The sequence below is a fragment of the Phoxinus phoxinus genome (assembly GCF_949152265.1).
Source record: "Phoxinus phoxinus genome assembly, chromosome: 9".
NCBI classification, from domain to species: Eukaryota; Metazoa; Chordata; class Actinopteri; order Cypriniformes; family Leuciscidae; genus Phoxinus; species Phoxinus phoxinus.
Window position 1 is genome coordinate 34,067,334 of NC_136884.1, and position 10,819 is coordinate 34,078,152.

At 39.5% G+C, this 10,819-nt stretch overlaps 1 protein-coding gene across 1 annotated transcript; it reads left to right on the forward strand.

Annotated features, from left to right (window-relative positions):
• The first annotated feature begins 7,853 nt into the window (after window positions 1-7,853).
• Window positions 7,854-10,130, forward strand: LOC307004221 (uncharacterized protein). The gene is made up of 3 exons (XM_079623325.1): window positions 7,854-8,026; window positions 8,340-8,480; window positions 8,693-10,130. Exons 1-3 carry the CDS (start codon window positions 7,944-7,946, stop codon window positions 9,012-9,014), a joined length of 546 nt encoding a protein of 181 aa, XP_079479451.1. The 5' UTR covers window positions 7,854-7,943; the 3' UTR covers window positions 9,015-10,130.
• The last annotated feature ends 689 nt before the right edge of the window (window positions 10,131-10,819 follow it).

Here is a 10,819-nt window from a genome sequence, read left to right on the forward strand (position 1 = left end):
GGGGAGGAAGCAAGAGTTTCTTTGATACTCACGAAAGCCTCCTCCATCTCCTCAGTCCAGTCGATCAAATCCGATCCAGGTCTTCCTCCTTTCAGTGCCTCTGTGAGTGGTTTAGAGAGTTTAGTCTATTCAGAAACATACTGGCGGCAGTAATTCAAAAGACCCATCACTTGCCTTAAACCAGTGACAGTGTTTGGCTTTGGAAGTTCAATAATAGCTTTAACTCGTTCGGGGGGGATGCGTCGGCCACGCACCCCCACAATCTGTCCCAGATAAGTCACTTCAGGTAATGCTAGCTGTGCTTTCTTCAAGTTCACTTTGAATCCCCCGTTTTGGAGGGCCTTCAAAACAGTCTGAATAGTTTCAGCTCCCTCTCGTGCTTCATTTCTCAAAGGGTATTGTCTTTTGGCTTCATGCAAGGGACCTGGAATGCTCAGAGGCTGAATCTGTGCCAGACCACAATCATATTTGTCTTTTGCCCATACATTTGGGAATTTAGAAATTATAAACTTCAGCGATACTCACAGAATCAGCCACTGCACATCTCTCCTCATGGTGGGGGCCAGTCTGAGATAAGCGAATTGTTTCATTGCAGCCAAGCACTAGCTTATTTTTAGAAAGCAAAACATCAGCTTCAAGGTTTTTCAAAATGTAAACACCAATAATTGTCCCTACAGTGTTTTCTCTTACCCAAAATTCAGTCTAATATACATTTTCAGAGTTAGAAATGGTTAGAGGGACAGAAACAGATTTGTGATACACCTGTTTGCCATTTAGACCTTCTATATACAAAGTTTCAGAAGTGATTTCAAGATCGATTGGTTACAACAGCCACATTCAACAGTCCGCGCACCTCAGTATAGGGTCCATCATACTGGTTCTCAGTCTGACCGGCTAAAGCTGCCGCCTGAACAGTCTGAGAAGAGATGGTGGGGGCGGAGGGAGCACGAGAGACCGTCTCACATTTCGCAGCTCTCTCAGCCTGATCACACACTGCCTTTAGACCTTCACTCAAACTGCACAGATCAGATCCTATCTCTCGTCCGATAATTTTTGTCATCCTATCACGTTGAGCAATCAAGCTGGACCACCCATTAATTATGTTAGGGATTGTTTTTTTTTTTTTTTTTTTTTTTTGTTTTTTTTTAGGAGTTATTGGTATACCACCCATCTTACAAATCCATGAATAGGGCAAACACGGATAAAAATTTGACTTTATCAGCTTCTTTTTTTGTTTGCAGCCAGTCTAACTGCTGTGTGATTTTCCAATCAGAATCAAACCCCTGACTGACCATTTTCTTAATGAGCTGTGCGTATTTCTTTGATTTGAGCTCGTCAGAGCAGAGCTGTTTACAGCGTTCGCTCTCTTCCATTTGGTCAGGACTTTTTTCTTTATCAGTCATTCTTATTGGTCACAGATGAAAAACCACCACAGAAAAAGATTTAGCAGCCACAACAATAAATTTGGCGGAAAAATACGTTTAGCAACAATAGTGAGACTTCTACACAATGAAACTGCAAATTATGTTTCGCTTCCCAAGTCACATAAAACTGGTCTATGCCAATTTGGGTCACACTATATATATATATTTGTTTGGGACCGTTCCTGATGCATCCCTGGCAAACAACCCTATATTTTACTATTTTTATTTTATTTTATTGATTTAACTAACATCTTGTTCCCTATCTGCCTGAATCACTAACTTCGGGGATCCCCTATCTGAGATGGAAGAGATTGATCAGGTTTTGCGGTGCCACTGGACCTAATCCAGGGACGCCCTCTGCTGGGGTGGTGTACCACACCCGTATTGCCCCACTGGGCCCCCACAGAGTGCGTTTCACTTTTGCTGTTTTAAACCAAAACAGCAACCCTTTATACTCTCGTAGTATAAATAATCTTCACTCGCCTCGTCGGAGTGAAGCTCTCCCGTTCCCCTTCAAAATCTCTTCCAATCAGACAGCCCTAATACTTAATAAAATCTTTCTACCTTGTTTGCTGATTTGCCAGAGATGTCACCACAGAATGGTTTCCCGCCAATCCTCCACCAAACTGTTAGGGGGGTAACAGTTATAAGACCCGAGACCAGATATGATGAAAGAAGACCAGGAGTTGTGAGGTTCAATCAAAAAGATAAAAATTTACTGAAGAATAGTTTGCAGTTTCATCGGTAGAGCGAGCGTCAAAGTCTCACGAGGAGGTCGCAAGCCAACTCTACCTTACACAAAATCATACACCAATTATACCATTTTGCAAGGGCAAGCATAGCATCATCATACATCTGATTGGCTAAGAGAATATAAGACCATAAACAATTTCACACATGTGAGCAGATAAAAGGTGCCTATCGCCATTAGTTAGGATAGCTGTCGCCAATCCTTAGATGTAGGTCAGTTTTGACCTCGCAGGTTAGAAGAGAGCGCCGATGAGGCTGAGCGTTGTGTCCCAAATACCTACGTAGAAAGTCAAACACACACACACAGAACACCACCAAATAACATCGCCAAGGCCGAAGAGTGCTTGAGCTTCGTATTATCAGTTAGCCAAAACATAGCTCCTCAGGAAGAAAGGCAGAGAAATGGCATTGCTCTCTAGAGAAAATATATAATTTCACAAGCACAAAAGAATATAGAAATGATTATGTGATAATGCATATACTTGATTATTGATTATTATAAAAGTAATGTAAGCATTCAAAAGGATATGGAATGAAATATATATATAACTGACTGAAGAGACAATGGATTTTGACCGACCCTTCAGCACCATATATAAAGTTATTGTCTTTCAAAAGTGAGAGTCGACTCTGAGTCATTTTTATGAATCGTTAGAAGACCGAAGCTTTTTCTCTGACTAGATGACGTCAACTTGTCAAGTTATTTGAATAGGCCTACGATACGCCCACTTATTGCGCTCCAAGGCCAGGGGAAAATATCATGGCGACGAGACGCTGTGTTCTGAAGTGCAGCTCAAAAGCCAACTTTTTTCATCTGCCCAAGGAGGAGCATTTGAAGACTAAGTGGCTACCATTCACTATACCACAGAAGTATAGTCCGAGCGAGTCCGAGCCTTGTGCTTTGTTCGCGTCATTTTGAAAACGATTGCTTTTTAAATGCAATCAAACTTGGATTCGCGAGCTGGCTGATATTGAAGGAAGGTTCAGTTCCAAGTGTATTTGCATCAGCTTCCTCCTCCGTATCACAACCTGTAAGTGTTATTAATAATTGTTGCTTTTATATTTTATTTTTATGTCGCATGCTTAATAATTATTTTGTTTGTTGTGTAAGCACCGTTTAGCTTCTAGGTCTTCAATGACAATTGTATTGAGATATGTGAAGTGTTTGTCGTTGTTTTCGGAGTTGTCTAAAGAATAGAGTAATACCTCGTAGTAACGTAACTGCATTTTTTTTTTTGTAAAAACGTTATGTTTATGCATCGGGCTAATGCAAACAAAGACTGATTGTGCTTTTACAATATGAACTCGGGGCTATGTTCGCTAACATAACATTAAATTATTTATATTATTTTTAGTTTTTTACTACAAACTATAAAGCAGTGGACTATAATCATTATTATAATACAATTTAATTGATAAAAGCATCATTGTACTCCGTGTTAAAAATAAGTATTATCTCTGTAAACACTGCTGGGTAATCTGACCAATCAACGCAGATTAGCATCGCACAAAGGAGGGGTTTGGAAAACGAGTCGTTGAACGAATCATTTGGGAGTCGGTGAGCAAATCAGGTAAAAATAAATGCATATTATACGAAAACAAAAGTGTTTTTTGTCATTGCATGCATGTAAAACTGTTGTTGGGGACTCCCACAACAACATTAGGAACATTTTAAATGTCATAATAGGTGCCCTTTAATATAAAAAACAAATATTCTCAGCTTCTGTAATCTGTATGAAAAGAGAGCGATTCCAGTCGAGCTCATTACGAGCTCATTAACTTCAATTCGTTCACGCCTACTGACGGAGCGCGCTATTCACAAGATAATGTGTTAAGCCATCTATGCAAAACAGGTAAACCCCCCCCAAGCAAATGCATTAAACGCTTCAAGTTTCATCATTCAGTCACCTGCGCGTTGGTAAGATGGCACGATACAATAATATTCTTCAACTTTTTTTAAAGGAATGGAGCTTCATCACTACCTACGCCTGCAACTCGGAGTGCGCTTGGCAACACAGTCAGAAATCAGAAAGAGTAAGTACATATTTACCCACTATTTTACAGATGTTAGTTCAATTTTGTTTATACTTAGTGTTAATACAATATGAGCCTGAATGACTTTATTATTTATATTTGGAGATTGGTTGATGATGTTACATTATGGTTTGTGTTATCAGCATTGCTAAATGTCCATCAGTAGCCGCGTTTCCATTACATATTTGCGCAAATGTTTTGCACTATTATCGAAATGATTAACTGATGTTATGCGACTATAACATCCTTTTTTCTCTGGCGATAAGTCATTCCAAAAATCACGGCAACTGTCGTTTTTTTATATAATATCACAGCCACCGCATTAGACATTATTATTATTAATGGAAAGAGACGTGGCGTACGTGTTATCCAAGCATTAATGGCAGGGAAAGACCCTTATACTGCGAACGATATAAGGAGTTTCTGGGTGTTTCGCCCTCATTTCTGCTCCGAGGTTTTGATTGTGGCATTTCTTTGAGGTTTAGAATCCAGTAGGCTATTCACTGTTTCTTTTATTAATTTAATAAAGAACTCTGTCTCGTATTCTGTCCAAACGATCCACATAGGCTACTTTTGTGTCCATTCGTTTTTCCTTTTTTAACCCGTAATTGAAAAACCAAAAATGAACGGTTGTTGTCTTTTTAAAACGCAAAGTTAAACACCAAAATTTTAATTTGAACTGGCTACACCAACTGCTGCGCAAAAAAAGTAAATATCGACGAATTGTCAGATTTTTGTTTAATAAATTTTTGCCCCTTTATTAAACATTTAAAATATTCACAAATTAATATGGAAAACATGTCGATTTTACTGGTTTTCTAAGGGCAAATTAAAACCTGGAATTGATCTTTTTCCCGCAGTGCTGAATGAGAAGAGCCATTCATATTATTAATAAACTATTGTTTTCTAAGTCGGCTAAAAACATCTCCATCTCCGCTGTTAAGCAAATGCACTTTTAGAGAGAAATGCACCTTTCAGAAATGCCCTGTATTATTATTCTCTAACCCGTATTATGAATGACAATTGATGAATTGCTTTGTTCCTTTTTTGGATAAAAGCGTCTCTAAATATGTAGCCTAATAGTTATAATAATGATGATAATTATTATTATTATTTGCGTTCACGGACCCCAAACACACCGCGTCTTCTAAGTCAGGTGACTGTAAATGCGCAAAACCGGTTTCCATTACAGTTTTGCGAAATATTCCTTTTTGCACAGTTGATCGCAAGATCTGTGTGCTTTGCAAAGGACAGCTTGGTAAAAGGCAGGACACACCTTGGAAATGCCAGGCATGTAATGTTCATTTGTGTCTTCAGTTGAACATTTAGTTCCTCCACATAGAGGAATTACAATAAAACAGATTGAATAACAAAACCTTTGAATCTCTTTGTGTAGGCTTGATGGGCCATTGGGGGAGTGTCTGTCACACCCTGGGTCTGAATCTCATTAATATTGATAGGCCATTACCACTCCCACGCATAAACCTCTTTTGACAAAAAAACTGTCTTACAAAGTTTAAATCAATGTATTGTTTTATGTGAAAGATTAGGCAGGATGTTTTTCACATCATTTTGAAGCCAGAACTCGAAACGACAACATCCATTAGTCAAAAGTCTTCGGAACACATATTTAGTATGCGTTTTGTGGTCTTATATCATCAACTTTCATTTTAATTTTTTTCAATAACCACGCATAAACATTATTCTCTTAAAAATACAAACATGTACATACATGTTGCTCACATATTATGGTAGCCCCGTTTGTGCTATATAGAGTGAATTTACACCTTTGCCATTAACATGTTTATAAATAACTGAAAAAAGCACAAATGTCAGGGCATTTCAAAACATCCCAAGGGCCCCAAAAACACCTTGGTACCCAGAGGGTTAAAGGGACAATAAGTATCTTTTTAGGTATTTATTATCTAAAATCAATATTTTTATTCATAAATATGTCCTATTATCTGACTTATCCTTATAAATTAAGAATTTATTATCTTTATATACATGGGACGGGTAGGTCCACGGAGGCTTCCATGTAGTTCCGCCATCTTGCAAAACTATAATAGCAGAGAGGGACAAAAAGTACTAAGCCAACGCGTTTCCACAACGCGTTTTCGTTCAGAGCCAGCCAGTCACGTGAAGCAATCCGCCGCACTTGTTCCACGGCGGATTGCTATTATAACGGCGGGTTTGCCAGGCGCACGCCAGGAGCAGTTCACAGCCGAGGAGACCGACGTTCTCGTCAGGGCCGTAAAACACAGAGAAGTGACATTGGGCTTAATTAATTTGCTGGCCCAAATTAGCTTCGGTTAAACAGGCGTATAATTTGGGTAAATGTGTAGCCAAATCTAGATTTTTTTTTTTTAATCTAGATAGATCTTTTTCACATCTTCACGGTCACAACAATGATTTCCCTCGTGTGTTAATATTTTTCCTTGTAATAATGTATGATTTTCAAAAATGAAAACTGCTGCGTTTGTTTATATTAGAGAATCAAAGTGGATGCGTGTTAACACGCTACATTATGGCCAAGCACGCGCCCTTAAAATACCATATCACTAACGCGCCACTGTCTTTAGACTGTTTTTTTCCTGGTCAGTGGTGCAATTGCTTTCTAAAACTGGAAAATAGCACCAGGGCAGGGCAGTTTTGCGCTGGAACACGCCTCCTCTTCTCACTGAACCGCCCCCGCGAGCGCAAGTTCATTCCCTAATTTACCAACGTGCGTCTGTGGAGGGAAAAGTCCGCTGTGCGCGGGTGCAAAATAGGAATGATACTTGCGTCGGTGTACAAAGTCAATTGCGCTGGGTGCAAGATAGGGCCCATTGTATAACAAGTCCATATGTGGTCGGCTTCCGACTAAATCTCCACATATGCATCTGTATCCAGAAAGTCCCTTCAATGTATAACATAGGGAGACTTCCCCATCGGAACACAGAGGTCCTTCCTAATGAACAACAGATGTTGCCAGTACACTCATACAGGACAAAGGAATCCTAATATAGCATGCTTATACACTGAATACATGTGGACTTTGCTGAGACTTAAGACAGTTAAACTAGAACTTTTAACAATTAGATATTGGTAGAAGGGGTCCTTACAGTACTTTTTTGTGTTGTGGAAATGTAATGCTTGGCAGAATAATGGTAACATCAATCTTTTTACCATGAGAAGAGTCCAATATATGATGTCCATGGTAAATATGTGTCCAAAAACATGCAAACTGTTAATAATATCTATATAACTTCTATTGTTTACTTCCTGAAATGTGCTAATCACGAGGGCGTTGTCCTGCTTATTCGACGAACTCTCCACATCTAGCGCATTATTCAATTAAATATAACATATCAATGTATTTAGTAGAGTGTCTGGAAATGAATGAGATCGGCCCAGAAGATGTCCCTTTTGACATAAACCAATAGCAATGGGAAACTCTTGTGTTGTCATCCAATGTAAAGCCTATGCCATAACGAATACGCCCATGTGCGGATTAGCATAATCTCACGTATATTACATTGTTCCTTTGTTTGCGCAACCATAGGCTTCCTGGAAATTTACGCACACGTGCTCGTCGTGACGCACAGAGGTTGTCCTGCTAGGCTGCTACACCTGCTTTGCTAGCGCCCGCTCTGTTTGCATTCGCCTGCTGCAATGGATTAACGTTGGGGAAATAAGTTATTTTCTCCAGCAGCTGCATTGGAAGAACGTCTGCGAAGCAGTGATGAAGAACACATGGAATATTCAGAAGAGAGTGCTGTATCTAGCGTCAACTCTGAAGAAGAGGACATGTTTTTGGAAGGTCCCGTTTTAGATCGGTAAGTCATGTCTAAACATTTTAGTGATTTTTTGTTACATTGCCGCAATAGTGCAGAAAATCATAACTAAGAAGCAAAGTACATTTAAGTACCGTGAAATTTCATTGTTATTCAAGTGCTGAATTAGAAGTAACCCTGTACAACATTGAGCATATTACTTTATGGAGCTATGTAGGCTATGAATGTAGAATGCAAGATGAAGTACAAACAAAGCTCGTCAGAGGAGAAAATGCTATAATATGGGTAATTTTCTGTGTGTAAGATAATCAGTTGTGTTAGGTGTGTTTCTAATCCTTTTTGTGTAATTCAACAGTGACGAAACTTCAGATGATGAGAGGGTACCAGAGGCCTCTGGGCAACAGGCAAAGCGTCCCTGCGTGGCTGCAACATCTTCAGCTGCCTCCAGAAGGTCAAGAGGAAAGAAAGGAAGGCAGAGACAGCCCAGTACTTTGTGGTAAGCAAATAATGTGATGAGCATGTCTCTTGAGAAAAGAAAATGATATTTTAGAGCATCATTATTGTCTAATTGCAGTCTGCATTATTACTATTAATAATGGTAGCGATAGAGTGGATATGGAGGTAGATCGCTGTATGTGAATGATCATTTGATTTTGAAAATAAAATGTGTATACATCAAAATTTCTTTTCCTGTTTGTTATTTAATAGTGATGGCAATTCAGATGATTCACCCAACACTTCAGGGACAGGATGGTGCAGTAACATGGACAGCACAGAACCTCCTGAAATCATCTTTAGGCCTCTTCACGCTGTTGGAGCAAAGCTTATAAAAACAGCTTTGTACAGTCCTCTGCAGCTGTTCCAGCTGTTCTTTTCAAGTTTGTTGCTGCAGACACTGATAGCTAACTCCAATGCGTATGGATCAATGCGCCAGGCGGTCAACGGCAAGCCATGGAAAGAAATAACCATGAAAGACATGATGTCATACCTGGCACTTGTTATTTACATGGGAATGGTGAAACTAGTTTAATTGCCGGACTACTGGAGGAAGTCTGCGCTCTACAGTCTGTCCCTGCCATTCGTAATAATGTCAGGGAGGAAGTTTACTCATGTTTCCAACTCTATCCATCTGAGTGATCCGAAAGCTGATGCAGAAAACGAGAAGAAAAAAGGATCACCAGCCTACGATCGACTCTGTAAAATAAAGCCCATGTATGATGTCATCAGGGAATAAAGCAAGGCATATTTCCATCCCGATGTATAAGGGATGACAGTCTGTTGTTTGTGGAGTGGAAGGACACAAGGGAAGTGTTGGTAGCCTCCACCTTTTTTATTTTATAAGAGTAATAATATTTCTTATTATATTATATTTTATGATGTTATAATTGTTTAGTTTACTAAATGTACAAATCTTTACTACTTTTTACAGGTACATGGGGGGAGTGGATCACTCTGATGCGCTTATAGGATACTACAATGTCCTTCACAAGACCAAAAAGTGGTATCGGACATTCTTTTATCACTTTGTGGACATCGCATTGGTAAACGCTTTCATTCTGCACCAGAATTTGGCAAAGACTAAAAACCAGAAGCCAATGTCTCAGAAAGCATTCCTGGAGACACTGATTTTGGAGCTGGCAGGACTTCCCACCAAAAGCAAGGTGTCCTTGTCCTTCTTGTGGGTGCCACAGTCCTGTGCACATCACCAACGACAGCACTGCAGGTGGACGCAAATGTAAGATGTGCCGCCGGGATTCTCCTGTGAAGTGCCACAACTGTGATGTAGTTTTCTGCTACCTTCCTAAAAGGAACTGCGTTATGGAGTACCATACACAGAAGAACCTCCTAGTGTGACTTCATATTTAGTCCAAAGCAGGATAACTATTTTGCAATAGGGATTGTGAGGGTATATGTACCGGGTGGACGAGTGGGCTAATTGACAAACCGTTCTTACCTGTGGTAAAACTCTTCTCTATGTGTGCTGGACACTTCATCTTTCACACTGCTAGTGTGAATGTACCGGGTGAACGAGCTACCGGCTAACGCCACCTTCACACTGGCAGTTGAAATCAGCTCCGATACGGCTACGAAACGACCGGAAGTCATTAATTTCCTATGGAGATACGCAGACCGCATGCGAATGGGTCCGAACGAATGCGGTGCGGCAAAAATCGTGTCAGTTGGTCATCCGGATGCGTTCAAAAAATTGAACTCTTGTGAAAGGCTACGGACGGTTCCTATTCGACAATTCCAGCAGAAGTTAGCGTTGCTGTGGTACTGATAAACAAACCTGAATAAACCTGAAAATAAATAATGATTTTCTAACAATAAGTTGTCATGTCATTTTTTTTTTTCATGATTTTCTAACGTTATTAGGGCAGTTAACCCTCTGGGGTCGTTTTTTTTTACATAGCAGCAAAATAGACTTAAAATACTCCGTCATTTTTGGTCATACAGACTTAAGAAATATGAAAAAATAAGCTGTTAAATGTCTACTTTTTTATGTGTCCACTTTGCTTTTGTAAAATAAAGAAAATAAACAGGGTGTGCTTTCTGCCTATCCGTGAACTTTTTTTCTGGAGCACGTCTCTAAACTTAAAACTCAGCGAATACTATTCACTCAGGCATGAGCAATATATATTTATAATCATTTAAGTGTGTATACTTTTAAATGATCTAATTCAAAACTAAAACAAATATTGTCTGTTTATGTAATCTATATAAAAAGAGCTTTTATGTGACCACGCCCACGGAGAGCACTCGCTATTCAAACGCAAATTATCTGAGGCAATACATGCAAACTGGCCACATCAGCTCGATAAAACACATCAAGTT